General features: G+C 49.9%; 1 protein-coding gene across 1 annotated transcript; it reads left to right on the forward strand.

The window, feature by feature from the left end:
* The first annotated feature begins 29 nt into the window (after positions 1 to 29).
* MXRA5 (matrix remodeling associated 5) lies at positions 30 to 27,215 on the forward strand. The gene is made up of 7 exons (XM_081042628.1): positions 30 to 160; positions 2,784 to 2,999; positions 8,289 to 8,418; positions 8,839 to 9,229; positions 11,940 to 16,898; positions 20,134 to 21,034; positions 24,184 to 27,215. The coding sequence occupies exons 1-7, from the start codon at positions 114 to 116 to the stop codon at positions 26,090 to 26,092; spliced, it is 8,553 nt and encodes a 2,850-aa protein (XP_080898754.1). The 5' UTR covers positions 30 to 113; the 3' UTR covers positions 26,093 to 27,215.
* Positions 27,216 to 27,277: the final 62 nt, after the last annotated feature.

Consider the following 27,277-nt stretch of genomic DNA (forward strand, 5'->3'; position numbering starts at 1 on the left):
GGGCGCCGGCTCGCCGTGCCGCGCTGGGACGCCGTGTCACCTCGCCCCCGGCTCCGGGAAGGGGATGGCCCCGGCGGACCCCCGGCGGTGACTCGTGCGTCCCGGCCTCGCGGATGCTCGGTGCGCACAGCTCCCGTGTGTCGCGGCTTCCGAAGAGCAGGTGAGGTCGGAGGACGGCCTGGGCGGCCGGGGGAGATGGAGGGCGCGGGCTCTGTGTGCACTGAGCGAAGAGCCGTGGGGAACAACCAAGGCGAAGACGGACGGGGGGGGGCGAGGGCCAAGCGGCGAGGGCCAAGCGGCCGAGGGACCACTTAGCTCCAGAAGGGAAGCTGAGGCAGTCTGGCGGGTGGGTGCTGCAGTAGGTCTAAGGAGCGTCCGACTCTTCTCCCTCCTTCGCTCCGTCTCCCTAGGGACGTGTCACCCATGCACCCCTGGTTTCCAGGGGGCCACCTCCTAGAACCCCGAGTGAAAGCGACTGCGCCCCGGCGCCGGTGGGGAAAGCACAGTGGCGGGGCCTCCTCCCCAGACCCTCGGGCTCCCGGTGCTAAGAGTCTCCTCCCTCCTCCTACCCGTCCCCTGGAAAGGGGGAGCCCGAAGGCCCCGCCGGCGGCTGCGCCGTGTGGAAGCTGGGGAAGTCATCATGTTACTCAAGAGGCGGTCGGTGTCCCACTCCCAGGCAGCAGGGATCGGCGGGGCCACCCGAGCCACGTTCGCGCAAGGCTCTTGCTTCCCCGGGGCGCGTCCGAGCGGGCGCTGGAAGCCGGCGGGGGACGCCAGGCAGCTCCAGGTTGTGCGCCCCCGGCGCGCACGGCCTCGCACCCCGCGCCCCGCTTTCCGGGCTTTGCCAGCCCGCTCCGCGCAGCCTCGCAAGCTCAGGGCGCTTTCCCGAGCGGGCCCGGGACTAGGGTTCCCTGGGGGCGCGCGCGTGCTTTCGGTGCCCGGGGGACCTGGGCAGGGCGGGGAGAGAAGCCTGCAAAGGCCGGGTCCTCGGTGCCCTTGGCGGAAGCCCAAGCCGAGCGCGCAGGCGGGGGCGGGGAGGCTCCTCTCTGCAAAGCTGCCCCAGCGCTTCGTTCCAGAGCGCGGAGGTGCAGCCTGAACTTGCTTTTTGCAAAGCTGCCTGCACGCTCAGCTCCTCCGCAGCGGCTGGAAGGCGAGACGCACACGGGTGTAGGAGAATATGTATTTGTGTCACGGATGGAAACGCTGCGCAGTTTGTCCCGACCCGGTCTGAGCCCCTGTGCAGTTTTCATGCGTCGTGAGCGCCTGTTCACCGCACAGACGAATGGACAGGCGCGTTTCTCTGCTGTACCCTTTCCTTTCCGTGTGTATGACTGTTGTTAAATAAACTTCATTCCAGAGATGACAAAAGCATGAGACGATGAAGTCAGGGTCGGTGCATGGAACTACCATCACGGGCATCTAAGTGGGGCAGCTGATGCAATCCAGTACTGATGTGAAGTCCTTCCTTTCCTTTCCTTTCCTTTCCTTTCCTTTCCTTTCCTTTCCTTTCCTTTCCCTTTCCCTTTCCCTTTCCCTTTCCCTTTCCCTTTCCCTTTCCCTTTCCCTTCCCCTTCCCCTTCCCCTCCCCCTCTCCCTCCCCCTTTCTTTCTTTCTTTCTTTCTTTCTTTCTTTCTTTCTTTCTTTCTTTCTTTCTTTCTTTCTTTCTTTCTTTCTTTCTTTCTCTTTCTCTCTCTCTCCCTCCCTCCCTCCCTCCCTCCCTCCCTCCTTCCTTCCTTCCTTCCTCTTCTTTCTTTCTTTTTTCCTTCCTTCTTTCCTTCCTTCCTTCCTTCCTTCCTTCCTTCCTTCCTTCCTTCCTTCCTCTTCTTTCTTTCTTTTTTCCTTCCTTCTTTCCTTCCTTCCTTCCTTCCTTCCTTCCTTCCTTTTCTTTCTTTCTTCCTTCCTCTCTCTCTCTTCCTCCCTCTATTTCTTTCCTTCTTTCTTTTTCTTTTTTTTTTTTTTACCTCACTGATCGTTTTTGCTTCCCTGAACATATTTCATCAAGCAATCCTTTTCCTGTTTCTCTAATGGCAGATTTTACAGAAATTTCCCCAAAGTTCCTCCGTGAAAACAAGGACGCTGCACCAGCACCACCAGCCTCTGGCTCTGCCCAGAAAAGAAAAGAAAAAAAAAGATAATAAACAAACCCACAAATAATGGAATAAATTTCGCTTTAATGAATGCCTCCTTACCAAGACATAATTAAAACTTTAAATAATGTCATTAAAAGAAGGAACTAGTCCTAATAACAGTGACCTTCTTGGAAGTTTTCTTATTCAAATACATACCATATATAATGGCTCAGAATGAACATTGAAGACAGACATATAACAGTTATTTTTATTGTTACCTTTACTTTTACTTTTATAGAAAGAGTGGACCTCTCTCTCTCTCTCTCTCTCTCTCTCTCTCTCTCTCTCTCTCTCACATCTCTCTGTCTGTCTGTCTCTCTCTCTGTTATCTCTCTCCCCCACCCCCACTCCGAATTCCATACCCTCACCCACAACATAGTGAGATTTCCAAATCCAAGTACCAAACTCAGGAATTAAGGCTATGTCCTATAGTAATGATTAAAGTTAACGGCTAAAGGTCACCTAAATATGTTTCGTGGGTTTTTTGTTTTGGTTTTTTTCCTGCCTTAAATATTTGAAAGGGCTCTAATGTGTATCAGTGGAAGCCTTGGGATGCTGACAGCCGTGACGCACAATTCAGACACCGTTGGCTGGCCACGAGCAAGCGCCACCTGACAGTGAGCGCATCTCCTCTTTGTGGTTCTCCCCACGCAGGTGTCCAGCGCCCACGAAGCTCCACAAGATGCCTCCGCCGGCGCCCTGCGGAGCCCTCTCCGTGGTGCTGATTCTGCTCTGGGCACATCCACGCACGGGTCTCGCCTGTCCTCACCCGTGCGCCTGCTACGTCCCCAGCGAGGTCCACTGCACGTTCCGCTCCTTGGCTTCCGTGCCGGCTGGGATTGCTGACCATGTGGAAAGAATCAATTTGGGGTTTGTACCACATTCTTCCTAAACATTTTCGCCTGTTTGCCCGTGTGTGTACTTGCTTCTGCCTGTGCGTGGGTGCGTCCGTGGAGCTGCAAATGGCTTTCTTTTCGGGTGGCTCTTGCGAGCGCTGTGAGGTTCTATGTGGGCAGAATGGAGGTGGTGAGTTTTAACTCTACTAAATACATTCCCTCCGGGCGATTATCGGAACGTATCCGTCCTCTGTAATCGTCCTCATCGAGTTTCATAAGGAAGCCTCAGGAGCAACTGCAATTGTCCAGGAGTGTCCCTCCACGACAGTTGGTTAATATGTCGTACATAGGAATGCACACAACGCACACGTAAATGTATGACTATTATTTAAGTAGACGTCAGAAACTACTCAAGAATAATAAAAAGAACAAGTGGGACATCTCCGACATTTTGTAAGCTGTCTGGATGAACTGCTGTGACTTTGAAAAAATAAAAGCGTTCTTTAGGATTCCACCTATTTAAATAACATAGCCAGGGGTGCCAAAAAACTGTACACAACTGGACGCTTTGGTCAACGTGGCTCAAACCGTAGTTCGCGGTCATCAGAAGTGTCTGGACCCTGATGGGAACTACTCTGAGCACCTCTTGTCATTGCAGAAGTCACATGTGACTTTTAGTCATCTTTTGTTTTCGGTATATGTTGAATATTACAATTTTAATAGTTTTCATTTCTTAACATGTGTATACATTTTTTTGGCACCCTCTGTCTTTCAAGAGATATTTTAATGCAGCATTCTGGATAGAACTTTTGCATTTTAAAATTTCATTTTATACACCTAAATGTTTTGTATACATAAATGCTAGTTGTAATGAGCTGCAGGTACTCATGGGCAACTTTAGTTGCAAATGACTATTTGGATTTCTTTAAAAAAATATATTAGCGATATTCTACCATCGACAAAACAAGAAAAGTAATTTAGGGATTGGTGACTATCTACTGTGGAGAAATATCGATACCATAAGATGGTCAAGCTTGAATCAATGAGCAAAGGCTTTACACCTTAGCATACAGAGTCTTAAAATATTCTCGGTTTTTTGAATCCATAGTGCAAGAGCAGAATGAGAGAATGGGAAGTTAAGACAATAAAAGAAACTTCCCTAGTCCAAGGCCCAGACCATTGCATAGTTTTCTCAATAAAACCTTAGGAACAATTTATGACTTGACTGTCTGAAAATCCAACCACAGTGATAATAGCTCCGTGGGGAAAATCATCTGGGTTTGCCAGAAGAGGGAATATTAATAGATAATCTAGTTTCCTTTTCACAATCTTACCATTTATTATGACTCGTTTTTAGCATACTGTCCCTTTGAAGCACTTAATCCCTCAAGCCTGACCCCTTTATGGGGCATAGAGTTGTGGATTCTACTAGACAGGCCCTAGAAGAGCCCCCTGGAAAGTGTGACAATTCACCTGCTGTTATTTGGGGGCCAAGGCCATCAGTTTGAGAATGGGGTGGAGAAGATACTCCATGTATCCTCCCGAAAAGGTCAACTGTGTGATGGCTTTACGCTTGCAACACCCAGAGACGACTTCTTGTCAAGCTGTTGGCATCTCATGTACCCAGAAACTCTGTCCCACTCATCTTTACATTGAAGTATTTTTGTAAGTGCGGAAGGTAACTAACCTTTCAATTAGAACATCATTTCTTGAGGTTTCGTTTTGGGCAATGCACGGTAAACACAGGAATTATGATGCCCTAAAAGCTTTGCCACAAGAATGAAAGAAAGGTAGCCAATGCTTCCTTTTCCTACCGATGCCAGTGATACCCAAGATGATTTTGTGTAATATTCAAGATAAAAGAAAAAATAACTAAGGAATAGCTTCACTGTCTATAGATGGAATATATTACTTCCAACTGGCTTAATTTGCAACGTGAATTAATATGCCACATTTCTAAGTCACGCTTATAATACCACAGTGCTGTTTTTGAAAACTAGTCTCGAAGTAGGTTGCGGGGCGGGAAAGAAAGAAGAGCGATATGTGATGCAGATAGAAATCGGGATCTAATTTGTCTTTCAGCAGCCTGGAAAGAGTAAAAAACTCTGAAGGAATGAGGGATTATTGACAGAGCACTTATGCAACTTTTCATTCCCACACAGATGTTTTTAGGGTTCCCAGTCTGCATTGAAAGACACGTCTCCTGTTTCCTGTTTGCTTTTCCAAAAAGCTCCTTTCCAAGTATTTTTGAGCAAACAAAATAAAACCGTCCACTTAGTGTCTGATCTGTAGACCTTTAAATAGTTTGCTGCTTATTTCAAACATTAACTTTGGTGACATAGTTCTGGAATTTCCAAAATACCTATACTATTTTTTTTTTTCAGTTAAAGTTCATTGAGGTGACAGTGGGTAGTAAAGTTACATAGATTTCAGGTGTACAATTCTGTATTAAATCATCTATAAATCCCATTGTGTGTTCACCCAGAGTCAGTTCTCCTTCCATCACCATATATTTGATCCCCCTTATCCTCATCTCCTACCCCCCAGCCCCCTTACCCTCTGGTAACCACTAAACTATTGTCTATGTTTATGAGTTTTTGTTTCTTTTCTTTTCTTTTTTTAGCCTTTTATTTACTTATTTATTTTTATTTGGGAGAAGGGGAACAGGACTTTATTGGGGAACAGTGTGTATTTCTAGGACTTTTTTTTTATTGGGGAACAGTGGTGTATTTTTCCTAGGACTCTCATCAGCTCCATCCAAGTCAAGTTGTTGTCCTTTCAATCTTAGTTGTGGAGGGTGTTGTTCAGCTTCAAGTTGTTGTCCTTTCAGTCTTAGTTGTGGAGGGCGCAGCCCAGTCCCAGGTCCAGTTGCCATTGCTGGTTGCAGGGGGCACAGCCCACCATCCCTTGTGGGAGTCGAACCTGCAACCTTGTGGTTGAGAGCCCGTGCTCCAACCGCCTGAGCCACCCGGCCGGCCGGAGTTTTTGTTTCTTTGTTTGTCTTGTTCCTTTGTATCTTTCAGTTTTCTTTGCTTTGTGATACTAACCGGTATCCATGAAGCAGCTTTGCAAATGTTTTTGATATAAAAGAAAACATTTCACTTGGTTGGTTATGTAGTCAGTTACTGTCAACCAACCAAGGTGAAGGAGACCCTTTGAAGAGGCAGATGGATTGCAGAACTGGGCTCCCCCCACCCCGGGTCCTTCCAATCCCCCAACAGCTTCTCTTCCCCGAGTGCCACGTTAATTTCCCAGCTCTCTGTGTGTTCCCTTTCCTTCACCTCCCTACCCTGGCATCCACCGTGCAGCTGGATGTCAAATCGGAAGTGAGAATTTCTGGAGGCTAAGCTAGGAAACACTGATGAGCATAGCACACCCTTGGACTAGCGCGTGCCAAGGAACATCAGACCCTTTCTGACCCGGTTTAGCAATTTAGCCTTTGACCTCTTCCTCCCCTGTGTCAAGGCCCACCTGCTCTTTCTGGTCTGTCTACTCTTCCTTAGCTTTGGAGTCTTCTCAGGTGATCTTTACTCCATTAGTCAGTTGGCCAATTCTCCTGAATGTGCACCTTTTGGGTCTCTGTCTCAGCCTTGAGCTTCACCTTGGAGTTTCACAAATATCTTCAACACACATGGCAACTATAACTGAATTGTTCCCCCCCACACACACCTATCTCTCCCAGTCTTGCCCATCTTGGCAAATGGCACCACCCACCTATTTGTTCACATCTAGGCAGAAGCCAATCCTCCAGTTTTTTCTCCATCTGTAATTCCATCACTCAGCCATGCCTGTTAGTTCTTCCTCTAAGCACAGCTGGAAAGTTTCCCTGCACCCTTATCTCCACCGTCCCCACCTTGGTCATGGATATCAGTGCCCCTCCCCAGTATTTACCTGGTCTCCTGCCTCTGGGCTTCTCCACCCCCCCCCCCATTCTCCCTGGAGGCACCAGCATTGTTGTTTTAAGCTGTAACTCTTCTCACATCACCTACTTTCTTAAAACCCTCCAATTGCTTTCCATTGAACTTGGAACAACTGACTTCTCATGTCTCCCAGCTCCTAGATTACCTGGTCCCTGCAGATCCCACCTACTCCAGAAATTGGATGGGGGAAGGGTTATATGTTGATATCCATTCCGTTTGTGTGTTCACCATCCCAGATGGATTTCCTTGTAGAATCCTAAGCAATGGCAAACAGATGAGGCAGAGTGTCCGCCCATACAATGTGTGTTATAGTGTGTGTTAACTGTAATTGGAGAATGCATTAAAAAATATCTTTAAAATATTTATTTTAAAAAAGACTTTATAAAATCACACCTGGCTGGCATCTCCTGCATGAAGCTATGAGCGCTCCACCTGAGTTCCATACACACCTATTTCCTTGTATTTAGGTGATAAGGAGAAGTAGTAGATAATGTCAGGCTAGGTATGTTAAATTTCAACAGAAGCACTCATGTGTGCGGTAAGTGCCCTACGGGTTCTCCGTTCATTTTATCGTTGGTTCTCCAGGGGTTAACTTGGGGGGCTCCTTCTGCTATTACAATGTAGCAATGGGCGTTTTCCAGTCAAGGGAGCATCTTTACCCATGTTGACACAGAAACAAATCCCCACACATGCCAGAATGTTTACAGATAACGTACGTAATCTATCAGAAAGGACCACCTGTCCCTTGTAAAACAAGGCTGTCCATGTTTGCCGTGAGCACTGTAATCTGGTCCTTTAGCTCAGAGCCCTTTTCGTCCCTTATGATATGCACAGCTACTTCCTTCTGATGCTGCCTGCTTCTTTCCAATGTCGGGGGCCACGTGTCATTTGTTAGTACTGCTGCTGCACCGTGCAGTTGGCAACGAGAGGCCATTTCGACAGCTTGCTGTAAGAGTCTGGGCCTTGCTGAACAGCCTCTGACTGGATCAGCATATCCCATGTCGGAATTCCCAACGAGCACGCCTTCATTAAACGAGTGTAGGAATGAATGTGTCAGGATTCTTGTGACACATATGGACAAGGACACAAAGAGAGGACTGTGCTTTGGAACAGCACCAGTGAGGACCTCAGAATCCATCTCTGCTAAGTTCTTGCTTGGTGGGATGGGGAATCTTTCCCATGTGGGATTTATGTGTTCACGGTTTCTTACTCCCGTTGTTCATTCATTCATTTATCTATCTTTCCATCCATCTGTCATTCATTTATCCATCCACCCATTCATTTATCCATCTATCCATCACCGATTCATCCATTTATTCATCATCCATCCATCCATCATCCATCCAGCCAGCCAGCCATCCAACCAGCCATTATTTATATACGTATGTACATATGTATTTTAGGTTTAATAGTATACAGGCTCTGTCAGAAACCTCCTTCGCGGGACTGACCAAGTTGGAGCTGCTTATGATTCACGGCAACAACATACCCAGCATCCCCGACGGGGCGTTGAAGGACCTCAGCTCTCTGCAGGTAAAGCTGGGCACGTCACAGCATCCCCAGTTCAGTCTCGAGGACCCATCCTGGCGTCCTGGCTAGCGGAAGGAAATTCTGTAATGCTCCCTCATGATAATGAACATTGCCAGGTGTTTTTTTCCCCCAAGAAAAAACAAGCTTCATGCCATCACTTTCCTGCCCTCTGTTCTGCTTTCTGTTCCTGGTTGTGGCCCAAAGTAATGACCATGATTTTCACTAGCAGTCCCCCCACCCCGCTTCTTGTCTTCATAGGTTTTCTTTTTTTTTAATTGAAGTTTATTGGGGTGACAATGGTTAGTAAAGTCACATAGGTTTCCGGTGTACAATTCTGTAAGATGTCATCCACATATCTCATTGTGTGCTCACCACCCAGAGTCTGTCCTCCTTCCGTCACCATATATTTGATCCCATTCATAGGTTTTCAAGTTCAGCTACAATAAGCTGCGCGTGATCACAGGACAGACCCTGAAGGGGCTCTGGAGCTTAATGAGGCTGCACGTGGACCACAACAAAATCGAGTTTATCCACCCCCAAGCATTCAAGGGCTTGACGTCCCTCAGGCTCCTGCACTTAGAGGGCAACATGCTCCACCAGCTACACGCCGCCACCTTCTCCACGTTCACCTTTCTGGACTACTTCAGACTGTCCAACATCAGGCACCTCTACTTAGCAGAAAACAAGATCCGAGCTCTTCCCGCGGGCATGCTTCAGAACATGCCGCTCCTGGAGAACCTGTACCTGCAGGGGAACCCGTGGTCCTGTGACTGTGAGATGACATGGTTTCTGCAATGGGATGCAAGATCCAAAGGTAAGAAGGGAAGCGTGTCAACGTGTGTCCTCGTGACTCACCTTTCTGGAGAAGTCACCTTCTCCAACCTCCTCACATGGCTCCATCTTGAATCGGGTGAAATCGCATCACCAAATCAGGAGGGCGGGACACTTACACGTCAACGGTTACAGCTTAAATGTTCGGCACCTCCACTCCGTGATTCAAATGCTTTTCTGTCCTTTAGTAGAATGGAACGTCACTGTCACCTGATGGGTTATACTCAGTTGATGACGGTTGTCATACAATGGATATCTGGAGTGTTATGCTCAACGGGGCTGCAGCTAGATGTGGGACTTTCTGTGATTTCTTGCCCTGTGAAGAAACACACAACGGTGTTTCGAAAATAGAAGGTTGGGGATGGCTATGGGTCTATGAGATTATTCTTTTATGGAAGTGGAGAGAGATGTCCTGCCGATTCAAACAATAACAACGAGAAAAGGACCAATGTGTAAAAGTCCTAAGAAAGTAGATGCTGAATCAAAATAATGAAGTGGTTTGTTTTTGTTCGGTTTTCCTTTCTTTACCCCCTCTTCCAAGCCGTGCCTTGGAACCTGTCCTCAGATGCTATTGGGTTTATCATATCCTGGGTCTCGTGCTCGTCTCTGTGCTCACAGCCACCAGCCTGGGTCCAGCTCCTTCCTTATCTCTCAGGAAGACACTGGAGCATTGTCTGCAGGTCTTCCTGCAGCTTTGCTCACACCCTTTCAACCATCCTCCACAGGACTTGTCAGCACACTTTTTCAGAATAAGCATCTGGCCACGCCCCACTTAAGTCCTGCAATCATTTCCCATTGCTTTTAGGAGATAAAGCATGTATCCTAAAGTCCTTGCCAATGGTTCCTACACAATGGTGCTTCCTCGTTCTGCCCCCCACACCCTGCAACATGCTGGCTCCACAGCTTCCCTTATTGACCCAGTTCCAGCTGCACTGCCCCTTCCAAACTTATTTCCAACCTAGTGTCATGGCGGTCACTCCTCCTCCTGCCGAGAACACTTTTCTGCTAGACGTTCAAGAGGCTGGCTTCTTCTCAGCACCCAAATTTTTCTAAAAGATTACCGGCTCTGAGGGGTCTCACTGTCCTCAGTTTCTGCAAGACCCTCAGCCCGTGGCAATCGAGGAACTTCCCGCACACACACCTTCTGTCACAACTTGATGTGAGGGCTTTCCGTTGCCAGGTGGCTTTCTTCCAAGGACTGAGTGAGGAACCCAGTGCTTCCCTCTATGTCTCTCCTCAAGTGGGTCCCAGATTTGCTTACGTGGACAATGGAAGGGGAAACAGACATGTACCCGCTTCTTCGTAGTTTCAACCAGAAAAGACACATGTCACCCACAGTCGTACTTCCTTGACAGGAACTAGTCCCCAAACATGGAATGAGAGCGGGCTGGGAATCCATTGCTTACTCATTTCCCAGCAGCAGCGCTGCTCTATGGAAGTGGAATGGTGAAGTGTTTCTGGGCACAGAGACTTCTCAGCCATACCGGCCATACATGTGTGTACCTTTGTGTGCACCTTTGTGTGCAGGTGTACGCATGTACGCTTGTTACCTGTGTACGTGTACGTGTGGGGGTGTGTGAGTGTGTGTGTGTGTGTGTGTGTGTGTATTCAAGGAGGTGTGTGAAACAATCATACTTGCATGTTGAGGCGTTTACTCTGAAAGTTACATACAACGCTGTATTCAGGGAGGCAAAAGTTCATAGAGTGAAACCAGTGAAAAGTTTTATACTCCTCCAAGTCATAGGTGATGATGGTTTGAACGGAGTATTCCCAGTGGGAACAGAAAGAAGAGGGCAGGTGCCCAGAGGACTGTGCAAAAACATTCCTAGCCTTCCAGGATCCCCGTGGGGAGAGTCTGTGGCCCACGTCCTGATATAAAACAAGGCATAAGAAGTCGAGGTGTGGAGCAGGGAGAAAACGTAATTTGGTTCTGTATATGGAGGAGCTTTTGTAATATCTAAATAGACATGTCAAGTAGGGAATTAGGTGTGGAACTCGTAGGGATGTGTTTGGAGTGGAGAAACACATGTGGAAGTCATCAATGCCTAATGCATGGTAATTGAAACCACACATGTGGGCAACATCATCGCTGATGGGGAGGAACAAGAAGGAAAAGAGCTTAGACCAAGCTAAGGAACACTGCATCACTAATGCATTGGGCAGAGAAGAGGGAAACAGGAAGAGAAGGAATGGTGGCCGGAGGCAAAGGAGAAAATTCTGGAGGATTTCATGTCTAGAATGTGAATCCATAAAGCAAACACTGCCTGAGACAAAAAAATTGTAGAAAGAAGGAAAACAATGATAAAAAGTAGATAGGATGTGATTCATGCCAAAAGTCGGTCCTTTCCTCTGGAAACACCTTCATGAATTATTTTACGTAGATTCTCTTGGACCTTCACAGAAGGCAATACGTGAAATGCGTGTGAGCAGAATTTTTAGCTGAAGAAATGTTCGCAATGTACTCGTTACTCATTGTCAAGCAGTTATAAAACCCTGGTGAGTTGCCACACACTGTGTGCTTTAAATTGAACTAAGGTCAGACGTGACATCACAGAGGCAAAGCATTGAGTCCCTGTGGAAAGGCACCCAGGTGAGAACCGTGCGCGGGAAGCCTTTATCCTCCGGCCACGTGCCAGGCGTGCCGTTCCACAGGTCACTAACCTGTAGCGTGTTTGTTCGCTTCTCTGTTTCAGGGATTCTGAAGTGTAAGAAGGACAAAGCCTATGAAGGTGGTCAGTTATGTGCCATGTGCTCCAGCCCCAAGAAGCTACACAGACAAGAGCTTCACAAGCTGAAGGACATCCCTTGTCTGAAGCCTTCCATAGAGTCCCCTCTGAGATCCAACAAGAGCAGCAGCAGTGAGGACGAGCAGGAGTCAGAGGACGACAGTGACAGCCAGCTCTCCCTGGAGGCGTTCCAGCTCCCCCCCTGGAACATCTCTCTGAACATGACCGACGAGCACGGGAACGTGGTGAGCCTGGTGTGTGCCATCAAGAAGCCGAAGGATGTGTACAAAGTTCACTTGAACCAAACGGAGTCTCAGGAGGTTGAGATCAACGCAACCGTGGCCTTGGACTTTGAGTGTGCGATGACGCGGGAAAACTACGAAAAACTATGGAAACTGATTGCCTATTACAGTGAGGTTCCTGTCAGGCTGCACCGAGAAGCCATGCTCAGCCACCACCCCAGCGTCAGCTACCAGTACAGGCAAGACGCCGATGACGGCACTCTCTACTACACGGGCGTCAGAGCCCACATTCAGGCAGAACCGGAATGGGTCATGCAGCCGTCCATAGACCTCCAACTGAACCGACGGCAGAGTACGGCCAAAAAGGTGCTCCTGTCCTACTATGCCCAGCATTCCTTGACCATGTCCAGCAAAGACGCAGAGCAGTCTCGGAGCAGGAGCTGGGCCATGATTGAGCCCAGTGGAGCTGTGCAAAGGGCTCAGACTGTCTTGGAAGGGGCTCCGTGCCAGCTGAGCTGCAACGTGAAGGCTTCTGAGAGTCCATCCATCTTCTGGGTGCTTCCGGATGGCTCTGTCCTGAAAGCACCCACGGAGGATCAGGATGGCAAATTCTCCATCCTCACCAGTGGCTGGCTGAAGATCAAATCAACGGAACAGTCGGACTCTGGTTTGTACCAGTGCATTGCTCAGGTGAGGGACGAGATGGACCGAATGGTATACAGGGTCCTTGTACAGCCACCGGTCGTGCAGCCCCTTGATGGACACACAGTGACAATTCAGAGGAACCCAGGGGAGCCAGTGATATTGCCTTGCAATGCACTGGCAATACCTGAAGCCCAGCTCACCTGGATTCTTCCAAACAAAAGGATCGTTAATGAGCTGACTAACACATCACACGCGTACATGCTGGCCAATGGGACTCTCTCCATCCCCAAGGTCCAAGCCAGTGACAGTGGTTATTACAAATGTGTGGCTGTCAACCAGCAAGGGGCAGATGACTTCACTGTGGCGGTCACGGTGAGTAAGGAAGGATCTGGCAGATCATCAAAAAGAGGCCGACGCCCCGGCGGGAAGACTCCTTCCAGGCTGAGAGGAGATATTGTGGAGGATGAAGGGGGCTCAGGCATAGAAGATGGAGATAACACTTCAAGGAGAGTTCTCCATCCAAAGGATCATGAGATGTTCATCCAGACAAAGGACGATGCCATCCCCGGAGGTAAGAAAACCAAGAAAGGGAGAAGAAAATTGAAGCCCTGGAAGAATTCTGAAAAAGAACCGGAGACAACCATCGCAGAAGGTCGCAGAGTGTTCGAGTCCCGACGAAAAATAAATATGGCCAACAAACAGATTAATCCAGAGCACTGGGCAGACATTTTAGCCAGAGTACGCGGGAAAAATCTCCCCAAGGGAACGGAAATCCCTGAGGTGACTGAAAGCACCACTCCTCCATCGGTGAGCCTAGAGGCAACCCCCGTTTTGCCTGCCGTCCCCCCTCCCTCAGTGTCACTGGAACAGGCCATAATCAGTGCCGAAGAATCCTCTGCAGATGTGTCTTTATTTGGTGAGGAAGAGCAGGTTTCCAGTACCATTTCCTCAACCAGGTTGGGACTGGAACATGGCCACGATGGAGTCATTCTTGCCAAACCCAAAGTGACAGGCACAGATCTGGAAGAACTAACTGATGACGAGTTTTCCGAGAAGGCTGAGGATACAGTTCCAACTGAAATTGACTCAGCATGGGCTACAACCACGACACTGATATCTGTGCCTTATACGTCATCTCCTACTCTACAGACCTTGGACACCGTCTATGCAGAGCCCACCAGTGAAATCACAGCCACAGAGGAGGGCTGGTTCGCAGTACACGTGGGATCCGTGCCAGAACCCACATCACGAGATGACCAGTCTCCTTTGGACGAGTCTGAAACTCTGCCATCCGTTTACCCAGAGGTGGAAACCCATTCACCACCCGATGAAGATAAGATGAAAGAACTGACCCCCAGGCATTTTCCTCCAACCCCTACCCTGTTGGTTGTGGACTCCAGGACATCGAAGCCATTTGAAATTGTCACTTTTGGGGAGCCAGACGTCCCAGCCCAAACACATCGACAAGAAAAAACAGGCAGCCCCCAGCTTGTGAACAATAGTTTCAGTACTCAGGGCAACTCACCGATTAAAAAGAGCAGAGAGGAGAATTCTCTGACGCTGCGGGAAGGAGCTGTGGCAGAGAGAGACCGTGCAGACTCCGGAAATCCTGGGAGAAAGAGGCAGCGCATGAAGTCCAGCACTCTGCTCGACTCTTCACCGAGAGCCAGGGGCAGCGTGGCTCCCTCCCAGGGTCCCCGGGAAACAACCCTGGTTGTTCTGTTTGACAAGGACACCACAATGACGATACCAACCCAGAAGGCCACTTCACCATCAGTGCCACCCACTCACCCTTCTCGAAAGAGACCCAACGGGAGGAGGAGACTTCGTCCCCACAAATTCCGACTCCGGCATAAACAGACTCCACCCACCACTTTTGCCCCAACGGAGACTTTCTCTGACCCACCGACTCGAGCCCCTGAAGTGAAGACTCCAAACAAAGTGGAGAGTGCACCCATTCCTACCTCTTGGGCTGAGAGCACAGTTGGGATCCCCAAACAGTTAGAAATGGGGAAGCATGCAGAACCGGTAACCAAGGGGACCCCACGAAGGAAACACGGCAAGAGGCCAAACAAGCATGGTTACTCCACGTCTACAGTGAGCTCTGCCACATCTGCGTCCAAGCCCAACCCTTCCTCAGAAAATCAGCATAAAAATACTATTACTCCCAGTCCAGAGACTTTACTTTTATCTACAGACGTTTCTTTGCGAACTGGAGAACCACGTCATATGACTAGAGTGGAAGATTCTATGACAACTGCCACAAACATACATTTATCTCGCGACACATTCCAAGAGACAATTCCAGGCACAGATAAGCCTGCATCCGCTGGAAAAGAAATTAAGAATAACGGTGTCACAGATATGAATGATGATAAAACTGGTGAGTCAGTCATTAAGGTCGAGTCAACTTCTGGCTCCAAGGTCTCCACTGTGGGAGAATTTAAGGAAGCAACCTCTCCTTTCAGCTTTCCAGGAGCTGAAAGCTGGAATCCTCCAACCACAGGCCAGCCGGGAAGGCTACAAACAGACACAGCCCTTACTAGCTCTCCGGAAACCCTGATAGACACATCTTTTTTTACCAGGTGGGAGGATCTAGATTTTCCCTCTGAGGTTTCACCTTCTGTGGCAGTCTCTACACTATTTCAACAAGAAGGACATGTCGCTTCAACGACTCTCTTGGACATGAATGTAGAGTCATCTTCAAGTCGGGCAGTAACCGTCAGTACTCAGGATCATCAGGAAACCACTCCCGCTATTACCCGTTCTGAAATCAGACCACCGAGTCAAGACCCCACCCCGACCCCAATGGAGGAGCCAGCATCCCCATTCTCCCACACGACCTTCGTGTCTTTGCTACAAACCTCCACAAAACCCACACCTCTTACTTCAAGGGTATCTCCAACCCCAGCAGAGTCCAAGGAAAACGTTTTCTTCAATTACGTGGGGATCCCAGAAACCAAAACCCCACCAGTCCACAATGAAGGCACTGGGCATATTTGGAGGCCAAATGAATTATCCACCCTATCTCCCAACGAGGATGGGTTTAAGTTAACTCCAAAGAAGGAGTTAGGAAGGGAAGCATTTGATGGTAAGGCCCAAAACATTCTTCCACATGGCCCAGACCGTCACCACCAGGCAGGGAGAGTCCAAGTTTTCCACCAACCAGCCAGAGTTCCTGCTTCACCTATCCCACCAAGAGGGACTGTACGGCCACAACCTGTGACCACACAAAATGCCTTTCGATACTTTGTAACCGTCCAGCCCCCTCGCCACTTGACCAACAAACCGGAAATAACTGCATACCCTCCTTTCAGGGGTTTGCCTGAAAGTCACCATGTCACGACTCCCAAATTCTCAAGCACAAGCCCTCCTGAGGCTCCATGGCGTAGTTCCAAAGCTGGCATTCCTAGTAAGTTTCCCGACCAAGGAGCTGACCGATGGAACGGCAATGCCAAAGTGTTTGGAAATAACTACATCCCGGACCTACGAGACCCTGGTGGCAAGCCTCCAAGTTCAAGAGGTCCTCAGTATTCGAGTGGAAGATTCCCTTTCTTTTTCAACAGGACCCTGTCTTTCCCACAGTTGGGAATTACTCTGAAGCCACAGATACCCACCTCTCCCGCCCCAGTGATGGGTGAGAGAAAGGTCAACCCCGGTCCTTACACGAGGATACACTCTCAGAGTATCAGTCATGGCGACTTGGGTCCCCCAGCACCGCCATTAGTGCAACGGCCCCGGAGCACGGTACTGCCTTCAACAAACATCCAGAACATCCCTCTCGTCCACTCCACCCGGAGCTCTATCTCCTTCGTGACCTCTTCTGGACAGCCTTCCAGAAGCTTCCATCAGAGCAGCTCTAAGTTCTTCTCTGCCGGAGGATCACCTGCATCCAAATTCTGGACCCTTGGGGAAAAGCCCCAAATTATCACTAAGTCCCCGCAGACCGTGTCTGTCACTGCAGAGACCGACGTCATGTTCCCGTGTGAGGCAACTGGGAAACCCAAGCCTTTCGTTACCTGGACAAAGGTTTCCACAGGTAGGCGAGTTAAGCATTTTAATCATCAGGGCTCATGTAGCAGGAGGCACTTGAGTCTGTGACCTCAGGCCGAACAAGAGACTCTGGGAAGAGGACAGGCAGGTGGGGTAGGAGGGAACACCTGAGAACCTAGGACATGCCCATCCCTTTACAGGGACAGGAAGTAAGGAGCTGAATTGATATGAGATCTGAATGCAGCCATGGAAATGTAATAAATAGGTTCTTTGCATGGGAAATAAGGTGGGCTTAGGAGCACTTCACAAAGGAGCCCCTGACTTCTCCCAATGAGGTCCACTTCAAAAGTTTTCCACCGCCCCTGTGGGGTGCAGTGGTGGGCGCACGGGAAGGTGGGGGCAGTATGCAGAGTCCCCTGGTCCTTCCACTGCTTTGCAAAGGTAAAGTCTCCAGGTGTCGCTTTGATTTGAACCTGGAGAGACAGTTGTATTTATTTGGTACAGCTGCCATAACCAATACCCCAATGCCTTACACTGCAGATGTTTATTCTCTCCTGGTCCTGGAGGCTGGAGTCCGAGATCCAGGTGTCTCAGGGCTGGTCCCCCCTGAGGCCTCTCTCCTGGGTATGTGGATGGCCATCTGCTCCCCGTGTCATCAAATGGCCGTCCCTCTGTGTGTCTGTGTCCTCATCTCCTTTTCTGATAAGGGTACAGTCCTATTGGATCAGGGCCCACCCTAGTGACCTCATGTTACCTTAACCCCCCTTTTAAAGCCCCGTCTCCAACACGGTCACATTCTGAGGTCCTGGGGGTGAGAACTCTGACATGTGAATTTTGATGGGAACACAGTTTACCCCTAACGATGGTCTATATGATGAGCTGTACTTGGAATCCGCACATGCCCAAAGCACACCCTGCTGCACAGAAATGACCATGTGCATTGTTGGGCAGAAACATGCTTTCCAGGTAACAGAAGAAAGTAAATCTGAGAAGCACAGCCACCACGGAATGTCCTTCCCTTTCCCCTTTCTCTTTCCTTCTCTCTCAACACAGCTGTGTCTTCAGGCCTGGACTCTGATCAGAAGGTTTTTTCGTTTTTTGTCTCCGTTGTGATAACAGAGCCATGATTTATGCTAACAGCACTTGGGAGACCCATGCTATCTTTACTCACATTGATCTCACAAGTGTGGGAAGCATGCCAAACGTTAGGTGCTTGGAGCGACTGAGCGTAGGGAAATTGGCTTCTTTGATCAGCTTAGCATTTGATGTTCTATGTTTCGTAATGATTTACTAAGGGATTTTGCTTGAAGTAGCAAATGGGAACACCATGGGTTTGTCCTAATGAAAGGAGAGTGTCTTTGATGGAAGGTACATCCCTCGACGGGGAAAACCCACTGATCCTGTGGGTCTCCCACGTCCTGTGCCACTTCACAGCATCCGTGGACCAGGCGCCCTCCATGCACATTCACACACATTCTTCCACATGTCCGGGAAGCAGCTTCCACTGCCGGCTACTTCTTCTTTAGCTAGCTCCAGTTTTGAGAAAGCTCTTTGGCACGGCGTGCTAGAATGACATCTTCTTGTGTCCACTGAGTGCTGCAGTCTACAGTTGTGGAGTTGCACGATGCCTCTAGTTTTGTGAGCCTTTTCTGCTGGATCAACCCAATTAGCTCCTTAGGTGAGGGCACCTTCTACCTGCCCAGCTGATCAGCAGGTGGACGTCTCAGCTGCAGCCTCTGGAAGGCAGGCGGGTGACACCGGCATCAACCAGCACCTATTCTGTGGGGCTCGGGTGGCTGGGCCCAGCTCTGGAGCCGGGAGCTGTGGTCTGGCAGTGTCGACAGGCCGTTGTTTCAGTGTTCCCTACTGGAGTACACCATCCTTGACATGCCGCGTGCAGGTCTCTTAGGAGGTGTGTGACCTTGGCAAAGGATATGAGTCGTCTTCGGGGGTGAGGACTGAGGGGACCTTCCAGCATTCAAAGCTCCATCTAAAGGAAGGACTCCCATCTTACACAAAATGATGAGAGGAAGAGGCAGAGTTGTGTCTCAGCCAGGACCCAGGAACCCAGCAGCATGCGACACGAAAGGATGACTAAAAATCAGGGTTTTCCCATTTTTTAATATAAGATTTATTATTATTCAGGTATGGCGAGGTCAACAGAACAGGGAGAATTACCACTGAAAAGATAGTTGGTTCCTAAGGAGGATCATGGCATGAGACACAGGTGCCCCCGGGGCAGCAGCAGGGTGGGTGAGAAGGCAGAGGGGGAGGGAAAACGGAGACAGGAGATCTTACTGCGGTTTCTGCTGGAAGGAACAGATGAGGCAGAGTGAGTAGACTGACGACTGGCTGGCTTGAATCCTTTCAGCAGGTTCTGTGGCATAAGGGCTGCCCCTAGTTTTCTGGTACCTGCCCTGTGGTGACAAAGGTGGGGTGGGGTGGGAGTGGCCTGCCGTGTGACAGCTCCGCAAAGGAGGTGGTGAGTGTGGGCTCTGGACGGTGGGTTTGTACATGAAAGGAACACTCGAGTGCCAATTGTTGGCTGGATATAGGGATTGGCCGGCCCCAAGCAGGAGTCTCTCCAGGGTCAGCAAGGTCCCCAGATGTCACAGCATCAGAAATGCTCGGTTCACACAGAGGCTGAGTAGGGCAGAACACCGAGAAGACAGGCTATGAAACATGGTGATTATAGAGAGTGAGGAAGAAAAGAAGCAGGTGTCCCCTGATGCGGGGAGGGCATGTGAGGAGCCACCTGGGAGCACGAGCTGATGCCCAGCTCCACCAGACGGTAGACAGGAAGAAGCTCCATCTGGCTCTCTTGTCGGAGTGAGGAGTCTGGCTGGACAGAGCCGGCTGATGGCTGCGAGCCTGGGGCGTCCCTGCAGCCAACCTGGGGACCCAGAAGGACATCAGCCATGAAGAGAGGCAGGGGCTGTTTGGACGGAGATTGGGGCTCCAGCACCTGCAGGGAATGAGGTAGCCACTTTGCATGGGCCTGGGGCTCATGGAGGGTTCCAGAATCGTTGATGAAACCCATTCTGGCTGCCCTTTACTTCAAGGTGGCATGTGTCCCCTTCTTGGATGGGTATTAAGAGTCCAGAAGAACGGTGGAGCCCAACGTTCTCTCGTCCCCATTCTGCAGGTGGGGATGGGTCTCTGCTTTTGTGCTTTCCCACCTACCCAGGAGAATTTGGCTAAGTACCAAAGAGCCCTTGTTTGGTCCTTATCGAAAGGGCCCCCTTCTCTGTCACCTGATCGTCCCTGTTTTTGATTGCCAGGTGCTCTCATGACCCCTAACACCAGAGTGCAACGCTTTGAGGTCCTCAAGAATGGCACGTTCGTCATCCGGAAAGTGCAGATGCAAGATCGCGGGCAGTATATGTGCGTGGCCAAAAACCTGCATGGTGTGGACAGGATGGCGGTGGTGCTCTCGGTCACTGTGCAGCAGCCCCAGATCCTGGCCTCCCACTACCAGGACGTGACCGTCTACCTGGGAGACACAATTGCCATGGAGTGTCTGGCCAAGGGAACCCCCGTGCCCCAAATCTCCTGGATCTTCCCGGACAGGAGGGTCTGGCAGACCGTGTCCCCCGTGGAGGGCAGGGTCACACTGCACGAAAACCGCACCCTGTCCATCAAGGAGGCCTCCTTCGCCGACCGAGGCGTCTACAAGTGCGTGGCCAGCAACGCGGCGGGCGCCGACAGCCTGGCCATCCGCCTGCACGTGGCCGCCCTGCCGCCTGTCATCCAGCAGGAGAAGGTGGAGAACATCTCGCTGCCCCCGGGGCTCAGCATTCACATCCACTGCAGCGCCAAGGCGGCGCCCCTGCCCAGCGTGCGCTGGGTGCTTTGGGACGGGACGCAGATCCGCCCTTCCCAGTTCATCCACGGCAACTTGTTTGTCTTCCCCAACGGGACGCTCTACATCCGAAACCTGGCGCCCAAGGACAGCGGGCGCTACGAGTGCGTGGCTGCCAACCTGGTGGGCTCGGCGCGGAGGACCATCCAGCTGACCGTGCAGCGCGCCGCGGCCAACGCGCGCATCACCGGCACCTCCCCGCAGAGGACCAACGTCCACTACGGCGGGACCCTCCGGCTGGACTGCAGCGCCTCCGGGGACCCCTGGCCTCGCATCCTCTGGAGGTTGCCCTCCAAGCGGATGATTGACGCGCTGTTGAGGTACGTGCGTCTTTGGCTTGACACCAGCCCCTGGGCCTGCGATGCTGGGGACAGTCCTGGGACACCTCTTCACCGAGTGTCCTCGTCCAGAATCAAGGCACACAGGTGTAGCTCTGTGTGTGCCCTGGGGGCGGGGGTGGGGGGCATTTGTTTTTCACACAAAGAAATCTTTATCACCCAGGATCCAGAATTAACCCCCGGCCTTTCCCCTGCTCTCCCACCCGCCAAAACAAAAGTGGCCCACATAGTGTTCATTTCAACGATTATATTGGTAACCTCATTGCAAATAATACTACCAGCTAAAGCAATCCCCGTTGCCTTCTTTATTGTTATCTAATATCCACAAAACTCACAAACCTTTGGCTCTCATTTTTAATCGGCGTTAGTGATGGAAGGAAAGGCTGTCAAACAAAACATGTAAAGCCACGAGTACAGGACCAGGGTGGCACGTTGGGAATCCTGAGAGATCCTTTGGGCCAAGAAGGAAGCCACCTGCATGCCAGTGTCTTCAGTTCCAGACATGTGGAGCTAGCACAGTGGTGTCCAGCTGGGGACAGTTTTGTCCCCAGGAGACATTTGGCAATATTGGGCGACATTTTGGGTGGATGTGACTCAAAGAAGGGAGGTGGGTGAAGACTAGGACGCTGGTCAATGTCCTACAGGGCCCAGGACTCCCCACACCAGAGCGTCATCAGCCCAGAGGTCAGCGGTGTGAGGTTGAGAAACCTGCTTTAGCAAGAGAGAGCATGTGTGTCTGTCTGTCTATCTATCTTGGTCTGTTATTTATGTATCCATCATTTATCGATCACATATCTATCTATCCATCAACTCTCTATCTGTATCATCTATCTATCTACCTATCATCTATCTATCTATCTATATCTATCTATCTATCTATCTATCTATCTATCTATCTATCATCTATCTATCTATCATCTATCTGTCTGTCTACTGTCTGTCTGTCTATCTATCTACTAACTATGACTGATAGATAGGTTCCCAACTAGAAGCATGAGCCCCAGGAGACAATCCTCGGTGTCTGGAGACATGTTTTTTGCTTGGCACAGCTGGGGGTGGGGGTGCTCCTGCCCAGTGGCTGCAGACCAGAGATGTCCCCCACAGCCTACAGGGCCATGCGCAGGAGGTTTCCACCACAGACAGTCACCGGCCCCAAATCCAAAAGAGTCAGTGTCTCTTTAACAAGCCTTTCAAGATACAGAGGAAAGGGACAATGATTGTAAGATGGAATCAAGGGAATGTCAGAGGTGCCCTGGTGGAGGAACCCTGGCTTATGATGAGCCTTCAGCATCCCCAACCCAGCAGCTCGGGCAGGACCGCACGTCCGTGAGGGACCCTCTCCAGGATGTGAGCGAAGCCAGCCTTCACGGGTCCTACACAGCTGCATTTCATCTGTGTCTTCCCGATGCAGGAAAAAAGGGAAAGTGCTTTCCCCGCTGTGTGTATGTTATCTTTAGAAGGCTGGGTGGTGCCTAGTGGACCTTTCCCTGTCAATCCCAAATTCCACACACCCAGTTTTCCCAGGAACATCTTCCAGCTGGGCAGCTGTGCCGTCTGTGCACAAGTGTTTCCAGTTGATTTTGGCACAGCTGAAGCGATATGAACTATAAAAGAATATCGTTCCAGTATGAATGTGAACCACTCCATGAGGACCTCTGTATAAATCATGAGTCGCCATCTCTGTAGCTCCATCATTACTACATTCTGACTCTCTTCCTAGTTAAGAGTAATTAAACAACCCACGTGACATGTATAGCACAGCAGCTCTTGGCCCTCCCTACCCATTGAGGCTATCTAAAAATACAGATATTGGAGTCCCCACTGGTGCGTGGGCACGTCTAGTTTTCAGAGTTCCTCAGCTGATTCTGATTACGACTGGAGCTAGGAATCACTCTTACAGAAGTTTCAAAATGTGTACAGACATGTGCTACTATACACATTTTCGGATCCAAACTCCAAAGACATATTAAAATATCTTTTATATCCCCTCTTATCCTACCAATTTATGTTGGTGACATTGTCACTACGGCCAACAAAGCGGTGTACTTAATCATTGTCCGTAGCTGCTTTTCTTAACAATAATCAGGTTGAAGTGAGTCCTAGGCAGACTTTATTTATTTTTTAAATATCTACAACATAGTCCCAGACACCCTATTAGAAGAATAGGGTATGTTTAGGAAATATTTAAGGATTAAATTGAAGCCCCCACCCCCAACTCATGCCACCATTGTAATTTATGTGTCATTGAGATTGACAATCTGGACACTTTTAAAGTAGGAGCCTGCCAAATATTTTCACCCTGTTACTCAAAACATTAGTCCCGAATTGCTCAAGAACACACTAATATTTATAAAAATGTCATGTGCAGAGTGAAGATATTTCTATTATTCTTTCCATGTTGCTCCTTTAAAACAAAAAGCCTTTTATAAATATTAACTCAGGGGTGTGTGAACTTGGGTCCGATCCTTACCATTTCACGTAGAGTGATGGACACTGGTGAGTGTCATCCAGCTTTGGTTTCAGATTCTAGGGAAGAAGACTACACCAATATTGTCACTTTCCTAAGCATCAACTTTTAGCATTGAAACTGTGGGCGTCACCACAGTGACGTAATCCATAGTATAGCCATTTTGCTGCCTGTCACTTCATAATGGGACACAATATTGTAAAAAAACATCAACAGTGAAAATAGTGTCTAATGCATTTTTTTTTTCAGAAAGAACTTCATCTCTTTATGAGGATAACTGAGATTCATTCTGTCCATGATGGTAGCATGTTACCTTATTTTATCATTATAATACACTCTTCACGGGCCACCATGCAAATGCTTGATCCCCACACACCCACACTAACAGGGCTGAAATCCTGCACTGCATTTAATGTCCTCTAATCAGTAACCAGGCCACCCCAAGGTCAGACTCAACCGGGGAGTTCTCATTTGCAGTAAATAAGCTGTTTCTGCGTGTGGACACAGTCCTCTGGAGGCTGTAAAAACCATTTGACATTTGGCAGGAGCAGTCATGTGTGCAGATTGTTCTCAGAACCACGTTTCTGCTTCATCCCAGGGACCTCCACCCAGGGGATGGCATTTAGGAGACAGGCATCTTACGCCTTTTCTTTTTCTCCATTAGCTTCGACACCAGGGTCAAGGTGTTTGCCAACGGGACCCTGGTGGTGAAATCCGTCACCGACAAAGATGCCGGGGATTATCTGTGTGTCGCTCGAAACAAGGTTGGCGATGACTTCGTCGTGCTCAAGGTCAACGTGGTCATGAAACCGGCCAAGATCGAGCACAAAGAGGAGAACGACCACAAGGTCTTTTACGGGAGCGACCTGAAAGTTGACTGCGTGGCCACTGGCCTTCCCAACCCTGAGATCTTCTGGAGTCTTCCAGACGGGAGCCTGGTCAACTCCTTCATGCAGTCCGATGACAGTGGCGGACGTACCAAGCGCTACGTGGTGTTCAACAATGGGACCCTCTACTTCAACGAAGTGGGGATGCGTGAGGAAGGGGACTACACCTGCTTTGCCGAAAATCAGGTGGGGAAGGATGAGATGACCGTACGTGTCAAGGTGGTGACGGAGCCTGCCGCCATCCGGAACAAGACATACTCCGTGGTCCACGTCCCCTATGGGGATGTGGTCACCGTGGCCTGTGAGGCAAAAGGGGAGCCCACGCCCAGGGTGACGTGGCTATCCCCAACCAACAGGCTGATCCCCACCTCCTCCGAGAAGTACCAGATCTATCAGGATGGCACGCTCCTCATTCAGAAAGCCCAGCGCTCAGACAGCGGCAACTACACCTGCGTGGTCAGGAACAGCGCTGGGGAGGACAGGAAAATCGTCTGGATTCACGTCAACGTCCAGTCGCCCAAGATCAATGGGAACCCGGACGCCATCACCACGGTCCGGGAGATAGCAGCTGGAGGCAGTCGGAAGCTCATCGACTGTCTGGCAGAGGGCGTCCCCACCCCCAGAGTGTTATGGGCCTTTCCCGAGGGTGTGGTTCTGCCGGCCCCATACTACGGGAACCGGGTCACCATCCATCGCAATGGCACGCTGGACATCAAGAGTCTGCGGAAAAGCGACTCGGTGCAGCTGGCTTGCATTGGCCGCAATGAGGGCGGGGAAGCCAGGCTGATCGTCCAGCTCACCGTCCTGGAGCCCATGGAGAAGCCCACTTTCCATGACCCAGTCAATGAGAAGATCACCGCCATGGCCGGTCACACCATCAGTCTCAACTGCTCAGCCGTGGGGACCCCGACACCCACCCTGCTTTGGGTGCTCCCCAATGGCACGGAGCTGCAGAGTGGCCAACAGGTGCACAGGTTTTATCACAAGAGTGACGGCATGCTGCATATCAGTGGTCTGTCGTCTGCAGACGCCGGGGCTTACCGCTGCGTGGCCCGGAACGCCGCAGGTCACACCGAGAGACTGGTGTCCCTGAAGGTGGGGCTGAAGCCCGAAACGAATCAGCAGTACCACAATCTGGTGAGCATCATCAACGGGGAAACCCTGCATCTGCACTGCCTCCCTCCGGGGGGCCGGCAGGCACGCTTCTCGTGGACGCTCCCCAATGGTATGACTCTGCAGGACCCCCAAGCACGGGGACGCATCTCCATTTGGGAAAATGGCACCCTGACTGTGCGAGAGGCTTCTGTGTTTGACAGGGGCACCTACGTGTGCAAGGCAGACAATGAGTTTGGCTCTTCCGTCATGAACTTCCCCGTTATCATCATAGCGTACCCACCCAGGATCACCAGTGAGCCAACGCCGGTCATCTACACCCGGCCCGGGAATACCATTAAGATGAACTGCATGGTCATGGGGATCCCCAAAGCTGAGATCAGCTGGGAGCTGCCAGACCGATCACAGCTGACCGCCGGCTCGCAGGCCCGTCTGTACGGAAATAGATTCCTTCACCCCCAGGGGTCATTAACCATCCAGCAGGCCACACACAGAGACTCGGGGTTCTACAAGTGCACTGCGAAAAACATCCTGGGCACGGACTCAAAAACAACCTATATCCATGTTTACTGAAACTCTGGCTGGAGAGCGTGGACTCCACGGTCATTGCTTAGGAACTTAGAACAAAGCCACATCTGTACCAAAAGCCCTGGGGTAGAGAATCAGAGCTCTGAAAGGCATTGTCAGGCGCCATGGTAGACCCCACTTGGGTTTGGGGTTCATGTTGACTTTGACCTATGCTTGTTGGCAAAAGGAAGCGACACAGACGGGGAAGGAGGGCTCAGCCTCTCCGGGGACTTGCTTTCATGTTTACAGGACTCTGTGTGCTCTCACCCGCATGTCACAGGCCCTGGGCACACATCGCGATTTCTGTGCTGCACACGCCACTCCGATGCTTTCATGAGTGTCTGTAGCAAAGCTAGCAAAGGAGCAGTCACTGAAAATAAGCCACAGAGATGAGTAGCACCCTGTTATCCAATTGAAGATGCCTCCTCTACTTAACCCTCTGCAGATGTACCACGATAGAACATTCTAGAATGAGTACCCGCCTCTCAGTTACTTCCTCTGTCACTTCAAAACTCCAGTTTGCCCACTACGGGCTTAGAACCAGAGTGATTTATTATTTTTTTTAATGTACAAGTTTCATACACTACAGCTACCATTTTATGTGAAAGAACTCTTTCTCCCTGGAACTCACTTTTTATATAGTGTTTTATATATATTATATATTTTTTTCTTTCTCATTAGACGATGAGGCTAGAAAGAGAAAGAAATACTTTCTGTCTCATTAAAAGTAATAAATTATTGGTCTTTACAAGACTTGGATACATTACAGCAGGCATGGAAATGCAATTAAAAAAATTCCTACCCAACTTCCTTTAAATTCACTCACTACTATTAGATTACCTTTCCCGGGAACCCCACAGTGGGGGAGGCTGGATATTGGATTTCCTAGTTTATAAAGTTTATCTTAAGAGCTGCAGTTGGGGGAGGAGGGAGATGAGAGGAGAGGAAAGAGAGAACTAAGCCGTGACCCCACAGAATGAACCCAAAGCCTTTCAGGAAAGCCTGAAAACGTTTCTCCCCCCCATCAGTTTGTGCCCACGGGACATAGGAGACCTGATATTTCCATGACTGCTTTACTGTATTTTTAAGGTCAATATAATGTACATTGGATAATAAAGTGATATTTTCCAAATAACTGGGCAGTGATGACAGTGATATTTTCAAGAACAAAAGTACCCCATGAGAGAAGTG

Source organism: Rhinolophus hipposideros (genome assembly GCF_964194185.1).
Source record: "Rhinolophus hipposideros genome assembly, chromosome: X".
NCBI lineage: Eukaryota > Metazoa > Chordata > Mammalia > Chiroptera > Rhinolophidae > Rhinolophus > Rhinolophus hipposideros.